The 23,808-nt window shown below is 39.2% G+C and overlaps 2 protein-coding genes across 4 annotated transcripts in view; one reads left to right on the forward strand and one right to left on the reverse strand.

Annotated features, from left to right (window-relative positions):
- The window catches only part of LOC146525043 (uncharacterized), a 56,165-nt gene extending 35,394 nt beyond the window's left edge, over nt 1-20,771 (forward strand). The window contains exons 7-15 of one of the 2 annotated variants that reach the window (XM_085163856.1): nt 4,599-4,622; nt 5,001-5,042; nt 5,902-5,933; nt 6,149-6,233; nt 9,101-9,241; nt 9,415-9,513; nt 10,949-11,032; nt 11,116-11,221; nt 20,504-20,771. In XM_085163856.1, the coding sequence (XP_085019982.1) occupies nt 4,599-4,622; nt 5,001-5,042; nt 5,902-5,933; nt 6,149-6,233; nt 9,101-9,241; nt 9,415-9,513; nt 10,949-11,032; nt 11,116-11,221; nt 20,504-20,529 (639 nt within the window). In that variant the 3' untranslated portion in view covers nt 20,530-20,771. The remainder of the gene's footprint in view (nt 1-4,598; nt 4,623-5,000; nt 5,043-5,901; nt 5,934-6,148; nt 6,234-9,100; nt 9,242-9,414; nt 9,514-10,948; nt 11,033-11,115; nt 11,222-20,503) is intronic. The other variant, XM_085163864.1, reaches the window with a different exon arrangement.
- On the reverse strand, nt 12,211-22,939 carry LOC146525044 (uncharacterized). 2 transcript variants are annotated; one of them, XM_085163813.1, is made up of 3 exons: nt 22,803-22,939; nt 22,443-22,491; nt 12,211-19,997 (listed from the first exon to the last, which is right to left on the reverse strand). In XM_085163813.1, the coding sequence occupies exon 3, from the start codon at nt 19,989-19,991 to the stop codon at nt 14,196-14,198; it is 5,796 nt and encodes a 1,931-aa protein (XP_085019939.1). In that variant the 5' UTR covers nt 19,992-19,997; nt 22,443-22,491; nt 22,803-22,939; the 3' UTR covers nt 12,211-14,195. The 2 variants fall into 2 exon arrangements, with proteins under 2 accessions (XP_085019939.1, XP_085019946.1); XM_085163820.1 differs by lacking the exon at nt 22,443-22,491.
- Between the last annotated feature and the right edge of the window lie 869 nt (nt 22,940-23,808).

Here is a 23,808-nt window from a genome sequence, read left to right on the forward strand (position 1 = left end):
TGTTCCTGCATTTACATATTGTTCAATCAGAATACAGAAAACAACTAAAGCTAAAGTTCAATGCAAAGTTTTCATGTGATATGTTATGTGCAAGTGAATTTTGATTACTTTACAGATTTTATAGGCGTTTCCTTCAAAAATTAAATTTATTGTAAAATTCCCTTGGTTCTGTTTGAGGATGTTGCAACTCATCTGAGATGGACTAGTTCCTACTTCATTTATTAACAATGAAGCAGGTGTGTACCACGTGGATCGGTCTGGGTCAGCTTCAGTTGCACCCAGCACTTTTACCTATGATGATGTTAAATTGCTCAGATATAATGTAATGAACTTCTGATGATAAAGTCTTATTGTATGAGGTGCTGTAAGGGACATTATTACTGAAACGCTCTCACACACACTACTGAAATTTTAGCTCTCACACACACAACTGAAACGCTCTCACACACACTACTGAAACGCTCTCACACACACTACTGAAATTTTACCTCTCACACACACAACTGAAACGCTCTCACACACACTACCGAAACGCTCTCACGCACACTACTGAAACGTTCTCACACACACTACTGAAATTTTACCTCTCACACACACTACTGAAACGCTCTCACACACACTACTGAAATTTTACCTCTTACACACACTACTGAAATTTTAGCTCTCACACACACACAACTGAAACGCTCTCACGCACACTACTGTAATTTTAGCTCTCACACACACTACTGAAACGCTCTCACACACACTACTGAAACGCTTTCACACACTACTGAAATTTTACCTCTCACACACACTACTGAAATTTTACCTCTCACACACACAACTGAAACGCTCTCACACACACTACCGAAACGCTCTCACGCACACTACTGAAATTTTAGCTCTCACACACACTACTGAAATTTTAGCTCTCACACACACACAACTGAAACGCTCTCACGCACACTACTGTAATTTTAGCTCTCACACACACTACTGAAATTTTAGCTCTCACACACACACAACTGAAACGCTCTCACGCACACTACTGTAATTTTAGCTCTCACACACACACAACTGAAACGCTCTCACACACACTACTGAAATTTTACCTCTCACACACACTACTGAAATTTTAGCTCTCACACACACACAACTGAAACGCTCTCACGCACACTACTGTAATTTTAGCTCTCACACACACTACTGAAACGCTCTCACACACACTACTGAAACGCTTTCACACACTACTGAAATTTTAGCTCTCACACACACTACTGAAACGCTGTCACACACACTACTGAAACGCTTTCACACACTACTGAAATTTTAGCTCTCACACACACAACTGAAATGCTCTCAAACACACTACTGAAACGCTCTCACACACATTACTGAACTTTTAGCTCTCACACACACAACTGAAATGCTCTCACACACACTACTGAAACGCTCTCACACACACTACTGAAACGCTGTCACACACACTACTGAAACGCTTTCACACACTACTGAAATTTTAGCTCTCACACACACAACTGAAATGCTCTCACACACACTACTGAAACGCTCTCACACACATTACTGAACTTTTAGCTCTCACACACACAACTGAAATGCTCTCACACACACTACTGAAACGCTCTCACACACATTACTGAACTTTTAGCTCTCACACACACAACTGAAACGCTCTCACACACACAACTGAAACGCTCTCACACACACTACTGAAACGCTCTCACACACACTACTGAAATTTTAGCTCTCACACACACAACTGAAACGCTCTCACACACACTACTGAAACGCTCTCACACACACTACTGAAATTTTAGCTCTCACACACAGTACTGAAACGCTCTCACACACAGTACTGAAACGTTCTCACACACACTACTGAAATTTTAGCTCTCACACACACTACTGAAACACTCTCACACACACACTACTGAAACGCTCTCACACACACACTACTGAAACGCTCTCACACACACTACTGAAACGCTCTCACACACACTACTGAAACGCTCTCACACACACTACTGAAATGCACTCATGCACTCCACTGAAACCAGAGGCATTTCCGCTGAACAGGAAGTTGTTTCCTGACAAGGAAACTGATGGAAAAAGCGGTATATTTCAAAACACTACAAGGATGTCTACTCAGCGTCCTGCTAGTACAGCGGTCCCCAACCTTTTTTGCGCCACGTACCATTTATGGCCGACAATAATTTCACGGACTGGCCTTTAAGTTGTCTTGGATAAATACAATAAAATAAAACCAGTACCGCTACCAAAAAAAGAAGATTTATTCATAACACACGGGAAAAGACCCAGGGAAACCGAGTTAACAATATAAACGATATAAAAATAAAAAAAAAACTATAAATACCCTGAAAACCATAAATTTCAAACTCAAGCCTCAACTCTTGCGACCTGGTACCAAACGACTCACAGACCGGTACTGGTCCAGGACCTGGGGGTTGGGGACGGCTGTGCTTGTTGCCTAAGTGAAGCAGCCGCATTACTTAACAATATTTTAGCTTCCTTGAATTAAGGAATGGATTCAAAGTGCAACAGGGAATTTGGCAAGTATGTCCTGTTTCCCCTAAGCTTTTTATATTGGCAACTCAGTTGTTAACACTGTTAATCAAAAATTCTAACGACATACAAGGAATATCAATTTTTAATAAAGACTTCAAAATAAGTCAATTCACAGATGATACATCTATTTTTTTGAAAGATAAATACGTGGTAGAGAAAACTAAATTTTCTCTAAAGCATCTCGTTTATCTCTCAGTATCAAAAAATGTGAACTACTCCTGATTCATACAAGCTCTGACTCCTCAATAGCTTTGGTTAGAGTTGAATCTAAAGTTAAATATATAGTGCTGATAATATCTAAAAAAAAAAAAAAAAAAAAAAACAATTAGCAGAGAAGACACTAATATTTCTAACTGTATCATGGAGATGAAGAAATCAGTTAGCCACTGGTTAACCAGAGACCTCACTATTTTTGGCAGAAACATCCTATCTAAAGCTGAAGGCATCTCCAAATTGATTTATCCTTGTCACTCTTTATATATCTCGTCTAAAAACTAACATAATAAAGCTTAATAAGGCTAACACAGTTATCTTCAAATTTTTGTGGAGGAATAAAACCCATTACATTGAAACATCTCAGCTTGTGAAGGAATACAATAAAGGTGGTATCAAAACAGAATTAGAATTTATGGTTGGCACCCTTAGAATTAAATGGTTAAAATCTGAGATAATGAGATATACCCACAACTTCTCCCCATAATTAAACCTTATGAAATCATAGGGTAATAACACTTAATCAAAAATCAATTTTCAAGAGTGACTGGTTTAAACAAAAAGATTATATTCATAACAGATTTGTTGGATGATAACGGTGTCATTCTAAGTTACACAGACTTTTCAGAAATATATTGTCTAAACTGTTCTCAAAGAGAATATAACAAATTTTGTGAACTGGTCCCACTGCCTCTGCTTCATTTGATTAAAAATGTTATGATATACAATAATTTCTCATCAGTGCTCCCAAATTTATTGCTAGGGCAATGTCAGCTGTTTGATAAAAATGCAATAATAAATTTATTAGTAGTTTCTTCAAAGACAAAATATTTCATAGTTACAACAGAATGGTTACATTGCATGGTTCTAATTTAGTTATTTCATATACACTGGATAAAGCATACTAAAAATTTATGAAATAGCCTATTCTACCTAAAGTTAAAGAAACACACTTTAAAGTAATAAACAAAATTAATCCTGTGGCAGAATTTCTAAAAAAAAAAAGAGAGAGATTTGGCTTTGAGGTGGATCAGTGTTCTCTTCGTACTGATGAAAATGAAACCCTAGAACATCTTTTTTTTCTATGCCCTATCACACAATGCATTTGGTGCAACTTAAAAAATTGGATTTCCCTAAATATTAATGATGTGCCACTATTTGAATTACATCATAAATTTTTTATATGGATCATCTAGCATTGGGTGTCTCAGACATTATTAACATTATCATACTTTTGAGTAAATATCATATCCATTGTGCTAAATGGAGGAACGCTAAGCCTTCTCTCCCTGGTTTTATTAATGATTTTAAGATATTTTTTCTTTGCTAAAAAAGACAAAAAGCACATATGCCAAAAAAATAACCAGGATAATGCCCGTCTGCTATTCAAAATATTGACTTATGCTGAGGCTTATATGTTAAGTAATGCAGCTGCTTCACTTAGGCTACTAGCAGGTTGCTGAGTAGACATCTGTGTAGTGGTTTGTTTGAAATCTACCACTTTTTCCAGTTTCCTTGTCAAGAAACAACTTCCTGTTCAACTGAAATGCCTTCCTGTTCAACTGAAATGCCTTCCTGTTTAACTGAAACACCTTCCTGTTCAACTGAAATGCCTTGGTTTTTCAGTAGTGTGTGTGAGAGCGTTTCAGTTGTGTGTGTGAGAGCCAAAATTTCAGTAGTGTGTGTGAGAGCGTTTCAGTAATAATGTCCCTTACGGCACCTCATATTATTGTGTTACATTGTATTAATCATGTCTAAACCCATTGTCTCTTTAATGCCTCCTGATGTCCCAAAAGAAACTCCTCATACAGTTTTACCCAGTAAGTAACCTGCATGTGTCAGCTGACCTATTGTGCAGCAATGGAAGAGAGTCATTTGTCAAACTTAAGGTTTGATTACACTGATTAAAGAGCAGCCATGAACTGCATGACACAGTTTTATTGGTAGGATTTTTAAATGGTGAGAAAACCTGTTATTGTTGGTTAAAAAACCTCTTTGAAATTTGAAGTTAATACCACCCTAACATTAACCTTCAGTGGTTTGGTGACCTGATGGATGTTAAAAAGTTCAGAACAGGGAATGGGTAAAATAACTTGTGAACCACAGAGATATATATTTTTTATTTTGCAGTGTCTTTTGGTGCAGTGCCACTGACTTCTATAGGAATTTGTGTCTCAGCTTACTCTGTCTCTTTACAGGATGAAGTGAGCAGCCGCATCACAGCAGATGGTAAATGCAAGGTGAGTCAGGATGAAAAACAGCAGGCCACTCTCAAGCAAACTCAAGCAAACACACCCTGATACACCCTGAATCTGGCAGCACTGCTATTAGAAAGACTGCAAAACTACTGATAATTTGACCTGCTACAAGAGGAAAAACCTACAGCTGCAAAGTGAAATCTGTCTCGGTAATAAAAGTATTAGGTAACTTAACCCCCTGAAGTCATGACATATGACTAACCCGATATTTTGAAGAATGTCAAAAGAGACGCTTTTCTAAACAAATGTAAATAGTAGTTTGTGTGTCAATTAGAATAATCCTTGTTCCCTGATAGTCAAGACTTGGAGAAACAATTCAATAAAAACAAAAATGACATATCAGGCTAGGGCTAGGGTTAAAGTTAGGCTTGGGGTTGGGAGTTGTTAAGAATGACTTTGGCCTCAGAAAGTTAAGGATTTCTGTCAGAGGGTAAAAACAAGGCATAAAACACCTTTGTTTTCTGATAACAAATTGCCTGCAGTGTTTTGCAAAAGGTCTAACAGGTCAAGTATTGAACAAGTCTTATTAGAAACATTATAGGATCAAGGTTTATCCTGTTAAACTGAACCTGGTTGAAGAGAGGGAACATTTACTATCTTTGTTGCATGGACCTGACATGAGGACTTGAGAAGGAAGACAGAGAATTTATCAGAGTAATGTTTGGATGAGTCATGAAGACAGGAATTATGTAATTGTTAGTAGAATATTATTTGACAGCTGATTTCCTTTGTGAAAGAACACTGAAGTTTTTGTGTCTCCTTTTTGTTTGGTTTTTTACTCCAGTTTAAATTGTTGATCTGTGAAATGCAAATTAATAAACAGAAAATTTCCATTCCTCAGATCACAGAGCGAGCAGAGTCTCTGAGGAGAAGGTAGGCCTACTAATAAAAAACACACACAAGAATGATCAAAATCTAACACGTGCAGGAACCTTTCTTTCAGTGTGATATGATGTCCATCACCATTTACACGTAGAAACACCAAACTTTCCTCTGGAAGGACATAAAGAGTTTGTACCACATGCTAAAATCTGACAGAATTACACTTTTGCCATGACTGATTCAGTTGTTTATGCATTCTTCTAAAGCACCAGCAACATAAAGAAGACACTGCCACCTCTTCCTGTTTCCAAGATCGACAAGAGACTGGAACAATATACACACGCCCTGGAGGTAAAACTGCAGAGTGTTTTTCTTCTCAACCAGTAAGAGGATATTTGTAGGATAATTTTTTGTAATCATTAACAGAAAAGAATAAAAAGAATTCTAAAATTAACAATAAAGTGGTGGTGTTTAATAAAACATAAAGAAAGTAGAGAAAAAACAGTTACATCTATTCAATTTGCCTGTGACTGGCAACAATTATTGCATTAAAAACATTTTTTAAATAAACTGGTTTACATTGTCTTGTGAATCACACATCATTATTGCTATATATATATAGCAATAATAGGTAAAGTATTAAAGTGAAGGATGTAAAATCAAGAAGAAATTGGTCTGTTGTGCAAATGATCTCCAAAAGTTGATTCTGTTCATCTGGACGTAGCGTTCTCTGGGAGAAACGTTTCGTCACCCATCCAAGTGACTTCTTCAGTCTCAGCTGACTGCAGGTTTCCCCAATCTTATAAACAGTACATTTGCATAATGACTGAAACCAGCCCACTGAAGGAACAATGGGCTGTGAGGTCAGTTCCTTAATCATAATTATGCAAATTCTCATGACCATTGATCAACAACCACTGACCAAAACCCACTGATCAAAGACCACTGATCAATGGCCATGAGTACCATTCACAGAGAGTTGGGGAATGGCTGCAATCACAGCATTGTAAGATGGCGAAAGATGTACCCTTAGGCCCCCTCCTCGATTCAGAGATGGTCTTTCCCTTTTCACGTAAATGGTCTCCTTGACTCCACGCTCAAACCAGCGTTCTTCCCTGTCCAGGATGTGTACATCCTCATCCTTGAGAGTGTCCACTAGCCTGTAGGTGTAAATAGACTGCAGAGTCCTGGCCTGACGAGGTAGCTCTTCTGTGTTGTGCCATCTGCTTCGCCAGAGGTTGTTTGGTTTCCCCGATGTATAAATCCTGGCAATCCTCCTGGCACTTAACAGCGTACACTATGTTACTCTCTTTGTATCGGGGGACCCGATTCTTGGGGTGGACCAATTTTTGGAATCCATCAGTAATGGGGGACATCTAAAAGCTGACGTGTACCGTAAACCTAAACACATAAGTAAGGGATATTTGTATTGGGGGACCCGATCCTTGGGGTGGACCAATTTTTGGCGCAGCGTGTTTTGGGGTTTAAAAGCCACAGAGACCCGGTGTTTCGAAAAAATGCGTCTCGATACTCCTGACACATATGGGATCACTACAGGTTTTCGCTTGGGCAGCGGTTTTCCTTCTCTCCTGGATCGGCTGGAGCTTTCTTTAGGTGCCTTTCCAGCTTTGACAAAAGTCCAGCTAGGATAACCACATTTACTCAGGGCCTTTTTGATGTGCTGTTCTTCTGCCTCCCTGGCCGCTGTGTCAGTGGGGATGGTGTTCGCTCTGTGTTGTAGCGTCCTGATGACACCCAGTTTGTGCTCCAGTGGATGATGAGAGTCAAACCTTAGATACTGATCCGTATGTGTAGGTTTACGGTACACGTCAGCTTTTAGATGTCCCCCATTACTGATGGAAATCTCACAGTCTAAGAAGGCTAACCTGCCACTTTTCATATCCTCCCTGGTGAATTTGATGTGTCGGTCCACCGAGTTAATGTGATCCGTGAAATGTAGTACGTCCTGAGATTTGATTTTCACCCAGGTGTCATCCACACACCTGAACCAATGGCTTGGTGGTGTTCCAGGGTAGGATAGCAAAGGCCTCTTTTCCACTTCTTCCATGTACAAATTGGCCACGATGGGTGAAACTGGGGAGCCCATGGCACACCCATGTTTCTGCCTGTAGAACTGACCCTTGTATGTGAAGTAGGTGGAATGAAGACGCAGTTCCAAAAGCAAACACACTTGGTCAATGCTGAGAGTGGTCCTGTTGCTGAGGTTGGTGTCATCTTGTAATCTCTTACGGACTACCTCCAACGCTTCCGTGACTGGGATACAAGTGAAGAGAGATGTAACGTCGTACGAGACCATGGTTTCATCTGCCTCCATAGTGACATCTCTCACCTTCTCAACAAAATCCAGGGTGTTCTGGATGTGGTGTTCAGAGGATCAAAGCCAGAAACTTGGAGATGTTATAGGTGACAGAGTTGATCATGCAGACAATTGGTCTTAAAGGTGCACCCTGTTTATGTATTTTCGGTAAACCATACAGACTTGGTGTAGATTCCCCTGGCCTATGGTATGAGGTCCGGTCAATAGCCTTGTCTTGTTCTAACTGCTTCAGACAGTCTATCACCCTCTTCCTGTAGCCACTATCTGGGTCTCGTTTCAGGGGCTCATAAGTATTTTCATCACTGAGTAGTGACAAAATCTTCTCATGATAGTCTTTCTGGTTTAGCAATACTGTGCACCTACCCTTGTCTGCTGGAAGGATGATAATGTTGTTGTCATCACTAAGTGATGTGAGTGCCTTCCTCTCCTCCATGGTGATGTTGGATGCTGGGGGCTTTGCATTGCTGAGACAGGCCGAAACTTTAGTCCGTAGTTGCTCTGCTTCCACTTCTGCAATATTGTTGTTACGAATTGCTGTTTCTGTGGCTGTGATCAGCTCCACTAGCGGGATTTGTCTCAGCGTGACAGCAAAATTCAACCCTTTAGCAAGGATGTTTTTCTCTGTTTGGGTGAGCTGTCTGTCAGACAAATTCTTCACCCACTTGTCCACATCCTCCGTGTCCAAACTCAAATGAGTTTTCATTCTTGTGCATGTGTAGAGTATCATCGTTTCACAATGAAGGCAAAAAAAATTCCACTAATATTTGGTTGCTTTACAAACTAGCACTCATTTACTCGCTCACACAGTGACTCTCTCACTAGATTCTCAGAACTGACCTAAACTTTTCTACTTTTCTTTCTGTCATCTTATTTTTCCCAGCTCTCCTCAAAGGAAGGCAGATCAGGCTGCCAGACAGTGACTGATCTCACTGCTCCCACTGAACCAGTTGCATCCAAGAAGAACCTGTTTGAGGCCGGAGACGCCTGGAACCAAAATGCCACCTCGATCACAGCATCTAAGGTTTATGGAAACATAACTTGTGTGTGTGTGTGTGTCTGTGGGGGGGGTTGTTCCTTTATGTTTCCAATAATTTCCAAAATAATATATTTTAAACAGAAAACAGGAGGGAAGATTTCCTAGGGGAATGCTTTTGATATTACTGTAATACATGATGTTTCTCACTTTTCTCTCAGGACGCAGATGCTCTAAAAGTGGGTGTTGCTGATCTCATCAACCAGTGGGTGAAAGGAAGTGAAGACGGAAGCAGATGTAGCTCCCCCTCCAAACCAGCAGTAAGTCATATCATTATTATTATTATTATTATTTCTACATGAATTACATTAAATTGATTACATCAGTTTTTAAACAGGTATTTTGCCCAGTCTTTGTCTTTTTCCAACCAAAAATGGAAAGGCAACAACTACTTTAAAAATATACAAAACCAAAAGTTTAATTTATGATTTTAATGCATGCTGCCCAATTCCATATGTGTTCATATGGTCGGTTTGGGTGACTCAAAAGTCAACATTTACCAGGGTGTCAGGATGATGTCCTCTGCTTCCATGTTTATTAATCCTCCCAGGAAGATTTCTATGGTTCTAAGAGCATGTTTTTGTTCAGATTTTGTCACAGTTAAAAAAAAAAAAACCACACACACAGCAAAAAGAAAAACTTCTTATTCAACAAGCTAGTGGTTAGTGCTTTTTACACAAAACTACTTCTTCTGCTTTTATGGATGTTTCTCTGAACATGAATATTTTCTTGCATATAACACACTCTTTAAGTATCACACTGTTCACGGTGTCAGCTGCTATCAGCTTTTGTTTAAAGGGTACCCCATTGCTCATATTTTTTCATGTTTCATATTTTTTGTCATTGTATATACTGCTATAGCAGTGGATGTTCAACTTAAACATACCCAAAGTATCATGAGGTCAGTGTAGTTTGTATAAATAAAACCAAAAGCTCAGACTTCAGACCTCTCTAAATCAGTAAATAAATAAGATTCATTTAATGTGAATCCTTAAAGTGAATACAAAATAAAGTACAAAATAGTGAACCTTAAAAGAAGAAAAGTTTGATTTCAGAAGCAATGATGAATTCTGCCCTCTGCAAGGGAATGATGTCATGAGTATTTGGTGAAAGAGCAAATCAAACTTTGGCCCGCTCTTCATGTGTGTGTCATCTGCTTTCACTGCCAGGCTTTGCTATGCACATTGTTGTTTTTTCTGCATTTAGAGTACTTGACATTAAGAGTGTTCAGCTTTTCCCACATGGCAGTCTTTCATGCCGATATAATTTAAAAAGGCCATTTTTAAAATGTTTTGTCGTCCTGTGACCTTAAAATATCTTTTTTGTTGTTGTTCTTATTTATTTATTGTCAAATTCACAAAAATCTCTAAAATTAGCTATGATTCCGTTCCTATCATTATTTATTATTATTTTTATTATTATTGTCAGTTTCATACAGTTTCAGCTTTTTTCTCTAATTTCTAAATTTCTTACTATTTCTTATTCTTTAAAGTCTTTCAGTCCACATCATTCTCTGTTCTTTTCTACTTCAAGTTTTCGCTTCCCACTTTCTTTTCTGTCTGGTGTAAATCAGCCTCAGGTTTGCAGGCTAGGCAGTGAAAGTCTGCCCCCTCATGGCAACATCAGCAGCTTTCACATGTTGCTCTTTCAGACAGAGATACCAAAGTGTGGGTTGTTTACTGTTCCTGTTTTCAGGAAATCAAGCCTGGTGGTGTTTTAAACAAGAAAAATTTATGGGAGAGCCTTGGAGAAACGTTATCGTCTGGGAAAGAAGGAAAGGTACACACTCACACGGAGGATAGCGGAACAGAAACTTTTAAACGTTTGTCTTGATCAGTATTGTTTTATCGACTGAATTGCAGGAGAGCTCCACTGGCAAAAGATATAAATTTGTGGTGACAGGTCATGGCAAGTATGAGAAGGTTTCTGTTGACAGCGGATGCAGTGAGGACATAAACTGCCAGTCAGGTGAGAGAATCCTTTAACTAGTAATCCTAACATTAGATACGATGCACTATTGTAATGGAAAATGTTGGACACTTGTCATGTTGTAGCAGCCAGAATGTCAAAAATGACCCAGCTCAGTACAATTTTATGAAACAGCAAATAGCTTGGAAAAGTTAAAAAAATAATTAAAAAATAAATAAAAATAAAACAAGAAAAATAAAACAAACAAAAAGGAGCTCAATAAAATACAAAATAGAAAATGATGAAGAGCTCAATAAAACACACAATAAGAGAAACAAGAGATAGCTAATCAGGGAAAAAGTGATCAAATATTCTTATAGAGTCATAACATTGTGGGCGGGGCTCAAATGAGACAATTAATCTATGTGTGGAATATTGATGGAAAATAATCTAGCTTATTTTTTGAGCAATGGGAGGAAGTACTTTTACAGTTAGTTTAACCATGGCTTTTCCACATACCAAAGCCTTACTTTTACTTTAAAATGTAAAATACTGGCTAAAGGTTTTACTGTATGAATCTTAAATGTAAGTTGCAATTAAAATTGGTACAGTCTTGAACAATATTTACACTCAAATTTGGAAATTAAATTACTTAAACCAAATTGTCTGAGTAACAAATAAAAGATTTGTTGCTTTTGCTCAAATGCACACTGAAACTTTTTTTTTAGCCCACTGCCAGAATTAATCACTTGACCATCAAATGTGAACTAATGTGTTATATTAGTCTGTCACATTTTCTCTATTTTTACCTGTTTGCATTTTTTTTATTATCAAAACTGTCATCATCAGGAAACTGTCATCAGAAAAAAAAAAGAAGATCTTTCCCTGTTTTTGACCAAACGGGGAAGTCAAATATTAAGACTTTGGAGGGGCTGAAAATAACCCAAGTATAACAGTGGAACATTCTAATGAGCTATCCTCTCTGATGTGCCGCCCCTTGGAACTTTCACAGTATTTCCTCAGAGAAGGAAAAAAAAAGAAAAATCCAACAGTTTCACAAAACTTTATATATTTTTAAAAATCACACAAAGATATATTAAGCATCAGCATAATAAATGGGTCTGTTTTTAGATTATGTGATTTAAGTCCCCTTCAATGAAGAAATTCCATATCACAATGGTGATCTCAGAAAAAAACCCAAACTAAACAAATGTTGAATCCCAGTAATGTAAGAGAAAGATTTAAACAAAACAGCATCCCGTCCAGCACAATCCTATAGACAGACACGTGAAATATCACAAATCTACTCTTCACTCATTTTCCTTCAGTTTGTCTTCCTACATCAGCCATATTTACTGTCATCATCATATACCAGTGGTTATATATATACATCCTTCTTGCAATTTAGTCAAAAGCCCTTAACAATTTGTAACAATGCAGAAAACTAATCCTCACCAATAAAACAGTTCATGTTGTTTTAACTATCACACTAGATGAAGATAGTTTATCATATCATCATTGTTTGGTGGAAACTATCATTCTCCAACATGCTCATACAGGAAAATATCTACTGTTGGTGTAACTGACTTTGCTGACAGAGGAGCTAATCTTTACCATTATGAATTAAGAGTGATGGAAAAGGGATTTGATTCTGGGATGCCCCCAGCCTGAGCAATATATGATTAAGCTTTTAAAAAGAAAAAAGTTTTGAGCCATGCTAGCAGCTCTCTCAGACTGCACTGAAGCACAACAGTGTTTACGCTTTGATAACATTGTGACAAAGCTAACACAAGTTTACCAGGCATAACACTTAACAGCCTTAATCATTTTAGTCTAGTGTGTTAGCATGCTAGCATGCTATTGTTAATTAATAAGTCATTATGTATGGTACTTTGGTATCTGAGAACTGGACAAACTAAAGTTTGGACCTAATGAAGGCCCAGACTTGACCATGACTATTTGTGGCAGATAAAAACAACAGTAATTTGGTTGTGTTCTAACAGGGGCATTGATATCAGTACAAAATATATTGCTTCTTTACATAGAAGGTGAAGATATTAGGTCAAGAACACCCAACAGACCACCGTACCATTGGAAGAATGGTCTATCCAGGTCCTAAAGTTGCTAGCATGGCTAAAACCAATAAACATTGCTCCTGTAGTTAACATTTTTTAATATAATATTTAATAATATTTAATAATAATAATAATAATATTAATAATAATTAATATTTTTTCATTAATGCCCACCTCTGCAGTATGCCAACCTATACACTGATTGTTGTTTCCTGCCTTGCCTGAAAACCAACACTTTTTTCTCATCAATATCTGACTTACAGAAACCTACATTTATTCTGACCACACGTTGAATCTTCATTTGTCTCAGGAAGTGTGCCTTCTTTCAAAATCCATCTGCCCTGTTGTTGCAGGAATGTCAAAGCCCTTTTTATTACACAGACAAACTGCCTGCCAGCGATGAATACTAGAAGCTTTAAATTGTTTAGAAAAATGGAAAAAGGTCAAGCATTACAAATAAAACAATCAAATCTACAGTCTACAATAAAAGCATTTAAAACTCCCAACTAGCCCACGATCAAATGAAAAAAGAAAAATTTAAGCAAGTAGATTTAGACTTTATAATGTGTTTCTTTAATATTTTTCCTCCTTTTTGCGTTATGTTTTATTTTGTCAAGTTTACTTTTTTGGTCAAGTAAACCTGCACTTCTTCACCACTAAGAGTACTTGAAAACATCTATTGTGTAGCAGGGATTTCTTTCTTTTTTTTTCTTTACTTTTTCATTACTTTCTTTACCTTTATACTTTAAACTACACCACGGCAATGACAAAGTTCCAGCCTTGGGTCAAACACTTGTTGCAGCGTTGTTGTCATTTTGCAGCCTTCACCACCTTTCCAAGAATAGTCAGCCAATGTTTTGTTTTTGTTTGTTTTTTTCAAATTACTTTCAGTGTTCTGTCTATTGAGTTATGAATTAGCGATTTGATATATAATTTTCAAATCATTATCATTTCCATCATTACATATCTGCAGCTTTTGTTGAACCAAATCCTTTGGCTGTTCTGTTGAAGTCCTTCCGTTCTTCCTCCTGAGATTTCCGTTTTATCAGCCCCCTTTCAAACACTGCTGCTATTTTTGTGAGTGGCTTCTCCACTGCTTCTTTCAGCTTCCTGGCGTCAAATCGAGGGCTGTACAGTAAAATTGGGAGACGATTGACAAATGAAGGAACCTCTGCCTGATTATCTTTAGCAGACTTTTTCTTGTCTGAATCAGTCTTGTTGGCGTTGATCTGGTGCATAATTCGCTCTTTGGTGGAGAACATCTGAAAGAGGAGTGCATCCCACATCTTCAGTGCTTTAGGACCTTCTTTGTTCGTAGCTACCTCCTGATCATGTTGGTCTTCTGTCAACTTGTTATCAATTTGTTCTATTTTCTTATTGCTGCCACTGGAATTAACCTGAGGTTTAGCCTCTGGCTCTGGAAACTGGGGTTCCTCTGGCTCAACGACCATGTGCTTCTTCAGTCGTGTCCAACCACTAAGCTTACTCTTAAGGCCTTTTGGCTTCTGGGCTGCTTTCTGCTCACTGGATGAAGGAGATTTTTCTGCTGCAACAGGCTTCTTGTCAGCAATTGAAGATGCAGTTGATGTCGCTGACTTCGTGGAGGCTTCGACTATCGGGGTTCCTGTTGGTGCAGCTGGTTTGGACTTGAGAACATCCTTGCCTTTGAGTCCAGTTTTTTGCTGAGATAGCGGTGACGTTCCTCTGTTTGGGGATGGAGCTTTTACTGAGATTGAGGCCTGAGGCAGAGAGGCAGGAGTGGCAGAATCAATCACATCGGCTTTAATCATGGGTGGTTTCATGACAGTATCTGTTGCTGGATTTTTGGGGGAAATGCTCTCTACAAGTTGCTCTGTCATAGAATGAACACTAATAGTTGGTGAGCTAACCTGAGCCACATACTGGGGACACTTTGAGGATTCTATTTGTACACCTGAGGACGGTCTTGGAGACCCAAGACCGACCTGCTTAATGGGAGGTTTTGCTTCTGCTCTAGGTCCACTAAGCAGCGAAGAATAGCTGTGATGGGTGAGAATACTAGCGTCAGTGCTTAGTTGGGGGAGTTTTACATCTTGAGCTGAAATTTTATTGTGTTGCATTGGGGAGTTTATTTTTACCTCAGTGGCTGAAGTATCATTAGTTCTAAGGGGTTTTATTTCTGTTTTTGAGGTATTCTCTAAGATAGCAAATGGCTCAGTGGTTCTAGTAGGTGTATTATTTTGAAAAGCTGTAATTGGAGGGTTTATCTGATCGTTCATTATGGTAGTAGAGGGGTTTATTTCTGTCACATGGTTTAACGTCACAGAGCTTTGAGGGGACAGGGGTATGGTAGGAGTACATGATTGTTTAGGTGTATTACACACTCTTCTCTCTGGTAGAGGGGAAGGTTTAGTTGCTGTATTGGGGCTATGCGGGACTTTTAAATTACTGGTGGCTTCATTGAACCATTGAAAATGTGTATCAGGCTGTTTATTTGAAGCACCATAAGAGATTGTAGGAGAATTTACAACACACATGTTAGTTTCTATTGATTTGTTTGTTTCAGTGGCAGAACTAAGCTGTTTCAGTAGAGTCTGAGAGCCCACTGAATTCACAGTCTGAGCATTATTTCCAATAATTTGACTAGATCTTGCCAGTTCTGTAGTTTGCTGCTCCATAGATGCGCAATATGGTGCAGTATGAACAGTACAAAGGGAAGTTGTTGTATCCATAGATATTTCAGAGTTTTTCAGTTTTCTAGGTGGAGTTGCTGAAGATTTATTGCTTATAACTGGCTCGCTGGAAGAGACTTGTTTATTCACATGGTTTCTAGTAGCAATTTGTTGTTCAGGTGTGTCAGATGATTTGCCAAACTGGTTACCAGAGCCACAAAGAGAAGTATTCATGGCTGGCTTTATTGAAGATAGACTCTCAGATCTGTCATTTTTCATCTGAGGGCTTTTTGGTATCATATGCCTCATTGTAGGGCTAGGAGGCAATGTTTGCTTACCAGCCTGTGAAGCATTAAATATTGGATTACCACTCACTGCTGCATCTGCCGTTATTGGCAAGGCAGTTTCCATGTTAAGCCTGTTGGGGACTTTGGTTTCAGCAGGAGGAATAAACTGAGTATTGCTGTTCTGGAAATTGTTTGACTGTGTCTTTTCCCGTTGAAATGCCTCCAGATTTCTTAGTAATCTTGGTGGAACTGCATCTGTGAAAGAGTTTGCATTTGGTTTGCTGGCTAGTTTGTTTTCATTTAAGGGTATGCTAACCACTGTGGTCCCTTTTGAAAGACTAGGAGCAGCTTGTTTTGTTTCAAACTCACAATTTGCTTGAATGTTTTCTGTTTTGGAAATTGTAGTGGAAAGACATTCTATTGCCATATTATCAGTTAATAAACCTTCTCTCTCAGTGATGGTCTGTGGATGTACTTTGTCAACTGCTGAGTTTTTGTCTCTGTTAGCATCAGTATTAATATAATTTGTCAGTTTGGGTTCTGTATTTGCTTGGCTTGATATTACTCCATCTTTAGTATTAAGAGCGATTTCAGTTGCTTGTTGAGCAATTTCTCTGCTAGAGTTTGTGTAAAAACGTATCCCTTGAACAACATTACTTTGATTACTGGATCCTATAGTCTGTGTGTTTATATTTTTGCTAATATTTGTTAGCTTTTGAGGCTCTTTTGCTGGCACATTGAATGAGTCTGTTTTTAAAGGGTTTTTGTTTGCAATCTTGGGTGACCGAATTATGGCGGTATGTAGGGCAGGAGGGTTTGGTTCTGTATTTACAGACATATTTGATAACATGGGCAGACAGCTCTTATTTTCAACTGGTTGATTATGTGTATAAACCTGCATTTCTGCTTTGGGTGGTTGTATAAATTTGGGTCTTTGGTCAGCTTCAGGTTGTGTGTAGATACTATACTCAGCAGAACATACAGATGCTGTGACAGGCCCATAGGATACCGCAGATCTTGGGGCTGTGATAACTGTCTCCTTAGGGTGCATATTTAAAAAAGTGGGCTCACTGATTGATATATCAGGGATGCATTCGGCCATTAAAGGCATAATGTTCCCAATGTTTGTCTTAGTGGACACTTTAGTTTGCTTTTTGACTTCTTCTCTTTGTTTGTGTAGTGTGGCTTCGGCAGGTATTTTAATCAACATTTTGTTGGACTGCTGCATTCCTGAGTTGAATTCATCATTAATTATGTCGCTTTCTGAGAATTTGGACTCTGTCTGTGTGGGAGGAGTTTGAACTAATGGGTTTTCACAGTCGGACAGGTTTTTCTCGGGCTTGGCATTGATTTGGACATTTGGCAAACTGACTCCACCAGCAGTTTCGTAAGTTTGGACTGGACCTAGCTCTGTTTTTCCTGACTGGTCTCTTTTATTGGGCTTGTAACCATTTTCTATAAAATGTACCACTTTTGCTTCAGGGTGTGTTTCTGCATTTAGATGTATTTTAGTTAAGGCTGAGGAAGAACTTGACAAACCATTGTTATCAGTGAGGCATTTTAGTGCTGCCTCTACAGAAAACTGTGCCACACTTTGTGTGAGTACCTCACCTGCTTTAGGTATTGGTATTGGAGCCTCAGAGTATGAGGCTTTTGGTGTGGATACATCACTTGGGGATTGTTGTATTGTTTTCTGTGCCAAGCCAAGGGGAATCTCAGGTTTTACTGTGTCCACGTTAGATGTTTTAAGTGATTGCATTCCATTACTGTGAGCTTCAGACCAATTTTCCTCAAAGGCATCTTTCCTACATGATATAACCTGTTCAGCTGGATGTTCAGAATTGTTTGATGATGACACAGGTTGTAAACTGTGAACTGAAGAGGGCAGAACCTCATGTCCATTGAGCTGTTTTTCTGGCTTTGAGATATCTGAGCCATCTATGCATACATCTGAGTGTAGTTTATCGGCAAAGCTTTCATTATTCCTCGGGGATACATGGCTGTGATGTGATGTGATAGTCCTAATTCCACCATAGGCAGCATATTCAGCTGGAGTCAGCCCATAATATGTAGATCGTGATTTGGGCTTTGAATTTGCTAACGACATTTGACTCTCCAGCAGTGATGTCAAAGACTTGCGTGCCTCGATGACAGGAGGGCGATAGGTGGTGGACACTGGGCTGGAACACGGTGGTATTTGGACTGATGTCACTGGTGTAGGGTTAGGAGTCTTTGGCACGTAAAGAAATGATGGAATCTTTGGCAAAGACAAAGCTTCATTTCCAGAAAAGTGTCCTGCATTTTGTTTTGGAGTGACAAGTCCTGTTGGTGTTGGTTTGACCATGGGGATGTTAGGTACAGTCATTTTCTCACTATGGCACAGCTCTGAACTGCCAACACTTAAATTTATAGAACTCCTCTGGGTATGAATGTCTACCTCTTTGTAATTGCTGGCTTGCTTGAAAGCAGACATGTTATTATTATGAGTCTGCCTTCGTTCTTCTGTGGCAGCTGGGGGTTTACTTATAGCACCAGTGTGAATCACTGAATTGTGTCTTGGAGCCTCCTTGGGGAGAGCAGGTACTTGCATATCTTCAGAAGAGCTGAATGCAGGACTTGCGGCAAATAAAAGCGGGTTAGGTTTTGATATTTCAAAAATGGGTGTGGATACTCGATTTGGCATGCAAGAGGGAGTCTTGGGTCTTCCGTGCTGTGTCCTAGAAAATGATGTGTTCTGCTCTGTTTTCACCACTGACACAGCTGTTTTCTCCTTGAATGTGGCAGATAATTGTGCTGCATGGTAAGCTGAATTTATTGCTGTGAGGTCTTGGATGGAGGAAGGTTTAGAAATTTCATAAAATGTTGCCTTTGATGTATAAATCCTAGTTTGTGTGACTTCAGGCTTTGGCTCTTTCACTGCTTCAACAAGTGATATTTTTGAGGCAGTTACTTCAGGACACATGTGGCTTGGAACAAAGTGGCTATTACTGGTAGGTCTGGCGGTCCAAGACGATATCTGGCTCTGAGGGTTGTCCTTTGAACTGGTATCGTTCTCCCTCTGGCTCGAAATAAAAGGTTGTGTGTGACTGTTGTAAATTGATCTCAGCACTGGAACAGAAGGTTGTTCTGCAGCTTGAGGAGCTGCCAGGTCTGGGCCATAGTGGGTGGCAGCTGGGGAGAGGGTCAAGCCATGACTTGATATTTTAGGGCTGGACTGCAACATAGTGACTGGAGGGACTGTTGTGGCTGACCCATGGGAATTTTGTGTCATGTTTACATTGACAGTAGAAGAAAGAAGTGACGTTTTAAGCTTATCGGGTGGCAAGAGGGCTGGTGAACTCAAAGGTGGCATTGTAAAAGGAGTAGCATCATCAAATAAGAAAGAGGAGCACTCATACAGCGGAGCTACCTGCTCGTCTACTGTCCTGATCTGAGCTGCAAGGGGCTGAGGAGGGAAGCCACCAGTTTGGCCATACGAGATACTCTGAGAATGAGGGAATGCAGATGGAGAGTGACTATAAAGGGAACCAAAGGGAAAACCAAAAACAGATGAATCAGCAATGTAGACTGAATCTGGTGTCTTTGGTGGGCTAGACTGGTCGCTGTGTTCGAGGTCTGTGCTTGCTTCGTTGACAGGCGACAAACAGGAGCGAAAGGGGATGGGCGTTTGTGTGAGGCTGCCTTTTTTCTTGGCTCTCTTCTTCTTAAGTTTCTGAAGTCTTGCGTTGTCTTTTCCCGGCTTTGGCAATAAGGGCGGAGGATATGGCTGGGAAAGGTCAGACTCCAGCCCGTTGCTGTAGTTGATTTCCATCAGCATTTCACACTACAAAACAGGTGACACACATCAGTCAGAGATGATGGATTAGTCTAAATAATGCAAAAGAAGAGTTCTGACTAAGATTAGTTTGCTTAGTCAATATTTGTAATTAGACAAAGACAACATTTCCTCAAAAAAGAAATTAACTCTATAAAAACATCAAACAAATACTTTTGTGATGATGTTAGACATCACCATTGCTAAACACACTGATGATGAAACAGTTTTGGAATTCCCTTTCAAGGCTTAAGAAATAGACTATTAAGTCTTCAGAGCAGCTTTTTTTGTTGTTTTTATGAGATGTTGCAATGCATGATAATCTCAGTCGCTGCACAGCTGCAAATGTTGTTTTTGTTCCACAACAAAGTTGACACAAAATGTACACATGAAGTGCCAGAAATATTATGAGCAACCTATCTTCATTAATTAGAGATAATAGGTGTTTGATAAAGGTAATTCATTCTACAAGTGTAAATGCTAATAATAGGTTTGTTTGTTTTTTTCCTTCACAGCTGGCCACTTCTATGAAGATTTGTAAAACGCATGTTGGATTATGAAAGTACAATGTCACTATCACTTGACAATTCTCTGTATTTCTGCCTTTAGGTTGGGGAAAGTACTTAAATTTTCTGTTTCTTGTGGCACTTTGTTGTAATATTGCAAAATGTAGTGAAGCAAAAAGTAGGTCTTATCTCTGTTTATACTATATTTTTCTGTGAATGATATCTGATGGAACTTAATACATCTTTGACTACAGATAAATAAATTCAGTTACACTGAGTGCTGATGATTGATTATGGTATTTTATCTGTTTATAATTTTCTTCTTTTGCATTCATTGATTTGCTCTTTTGCTGTGTGCCCAGAATTCATCTGCATGCTAGCTGTACTGATTTAACCTCTGCGGATGGGCACCAGGCCAAGTTTTCAGCTAGGTTTGGGAAACTATGAGCTCATATGACAGAAGGCTCATTAGTAGGTTTCATAACTTTTAATTGGGTCCTGAAGATGCTGCACAGTTACAAGAAGTGTCACTATTTGAAATAGAAAGGCATGTAAAGTCCTTCCTTATGGCAAGACTGCTTTGAAAGGATGACAAACTGCTAATAAAAATAGTGTCTCAAGAAGACTGCAGGATTTAAAAATGGCCTCTGTACCAAATAAAAGTAAACCGAAGGAAGCTCACTGACACATACAGGAGGGTGACCAGATTCATGTTGAGGAGAGGGGTGGTAGCTTTAAGTCCATGACCAAAGTTTTAAAAAATGTGAGGGTGTAAACTCGGCTGAAAATGAACCACTGATGGCATAAATGGTAAAGTGTCCTCACCTACATAACACCTTTTTAGCATTTGTGGTTGTGATTTGGTGCTATATAAATAAAATTGAATTGAAATTGAATAGAGTGTTTTACAATGTGTTTGTTCACACAGTCATTCACACAACAATGGCAACAGGAGCCGTCAGGTGCAACTTTAGGTTCAGCATAGGAAACTTTGGCACAAAGAGAACAACTGAGGATAGATCTACAAATACAGCATTTGATGAATTATCTACTATACTGTCTAAGCCACACCTTACCAAACAGAATTAGAGGTCAAAGACTAAAAACATGATTTTCAGACATACCTATAAAAGAAGCAAGTTTTTTAGATGCAAATGACAAAGAATTACTCTACAAAGTTGAAATCCAGCTTGAAACCGGCTTAGTTTCAGTTGGATATAATGTTGTTTTGTTGTGGACTCAAGCAGTCTGTGCTGCTGAGTATGAGCTGAATCGTTCCCTTTCCTCCTGAACTCTGGAGTATCTTTGGGTGGCTGCAGAAAATGTCTGCACTCTAATTTTAGTCTTAGGGAAATAAGAGCAAACATCCTGACACCGAGCACCTGCTGCCTGCTGTCCTGCACTCACTGAAACAGCCTCAGTCTGCTGGAAATTAATCCCAGGGCCAAATCCTCTGAGTTGCTTCCAATGTGAGCTTAGCCTCATGTTTCGAAGTGATGATTTCTCTTACATTTTTATTGTCCTGCTTGCACCAGTTTGGTCCGAAGAAAGCATCAGACGTTTAGCCCTTACATGAGCTTGATTTCCTTTAAATACATTAATTGTAGCAAATCTTCTGTGAAATCTTCTGCCCCACCTTCAAATTTTAACACCCTGGGATATTTGGAAGGTCTTCTGCAAATGTTTATCATGAACCCCTGTTGTCAAAGTGACTCCTGCTGTCACAGTGACAAGAAGGCCAGCTGACACTCAAGAAGACCCCCTTTTAAGGCTCTGGGGTTGGACGTGGGAGGTCTCCAGAGAAGCAACTCAAAAGAGGAAAGTATAAGATTAGCTGCTTGCATTCAAACTGTGTCATGACCTCAATCTTTAAAGAGCTCAATTAGGCAAAATGGAGGCCGAGCATGACAATTGTTATCAGAGTGCTGCACATATTCGAAACACTTACCTGAAGTGTTAAGTGTTAGGTAGATGTTGTTTGTGTTTTATTGGTCAAACTGCAAAGCAAACAACATTTTTGTGTAAGAAAATAATTGAAGAATTCATTTAGACAAGAATAAATGTGTTGTTGCACAGTTTTGATTGAAAACTGGTTCGTGCTTTGCTTTTTGCTGTCATAGCACAAAACTGTGCTGAAAAGTTCATTTTAAACTTTGCATTGCAAGCTTTCCTTCTCACGGATATTATGTCTAATATGCATCATGCGTTTAGGATTTCACATCGTGCACTTGTTGCTATCAAATCCCAGGAATATGTTAAAGAACCACCAGCTGGTCAATCAAACAGACACTGAGTTTGACTGGTTTACCTTCAGTGAGTGGCTGTCAGGACCAACTGCTCTCTGCTTGTTAATCCCAGCTCAGGGTGCCACAGGGCCGTCCCGTCCTGAAGTGAATTTGAGCCTTGGGGAGCAAGCTACAGTGGCCGTGGCTACTCCAAAAATAAAAATGTTTCCTGCAGTGTGTGTTGCAATGGCAGACGGGGGGGTTTCCATGCCACCTGAGATGGCGGAGGTGCCGCCCCTACAGGCAGCTGAAGGCCACCTCTACCTGAAGAAAGGTGGTAACTTCTTTTTACAGCAACTTAGTCATTCGGGTGGACATCAGCTGGACTGTGGTCACTGGTTAGTAACCCACATTTAATTGTTGTTTACATCACAGCCATGCAATACAGAAAAAACATGCATGGCTACCTGGCTAATTAGTAGTCCACTATAATGATATGGTTAGTGAGTCAATCATGAAGTTATGATTAATAAATTAGTATGACAATCTTTTTTGCCTCTGAAAGTATAGATATAGAATTTACCACCAGGGACAGTATTGTGCCGCACAGTGTAGCAACTATGAGATAGTATTGTCAATATACTTATTTATGTGAAACTGTGCTGGGATGCTGGTTGTTGAATACAGAGCTCTGATACCTGAAATTAATAACTAACTATCACTCAGTTTTAAAAGATGGGGTGGGGATATTTGGCAATTCACTGCATTACAAATATTACAAGACCCAAGCAGCCACAGGAAATAAATCCGTTCTTTATAATGTGATTTATTTACAAAGTGAAAAAAAGAGGAACAACAAAACGGGAGTGTCAACACTTCAGGGTGAGCCAAGGCCAAAATAATAAACAAAAACAAATCTACACAAATCCTGTACCCCTGACCTTACCAAAACAAAGTCAAAAATAAAGACAGAGTCTAACCTCCTTAACTAATTCAAAACGGGAGAAAATGGGTGATCAAAAGAAACGGCAGCTCACCCCTACCCACTCCACTTCCACAACTTTCAGGCCGCACTGTAGCCAGCGGCTG

Source organism: Neolamprologus multifasciatus, chromosome 1 (genome assembly GCF_963576455.1).
Source record: "Neolamprologus multifasciatus chromosome 1, fNeoMul1.2, whole genome shotgun sequence".
NCBI classification, from domain to species: Eukaryota; Metazoa; Chordata; class Actinopteri; order Cichliformes; family Cichlidae; genus Neolamprologus; species Neolamprologus multifasciatus.

Coding starts and splice junctions, on each gene's coding strand:
- LOC146525044 (XM_085163820.1), bottom strand. CDS start 19,991: ATGCTGATGGAAATCAACTACAGCAACGGGCTGGAGTCTGACCTTTCC.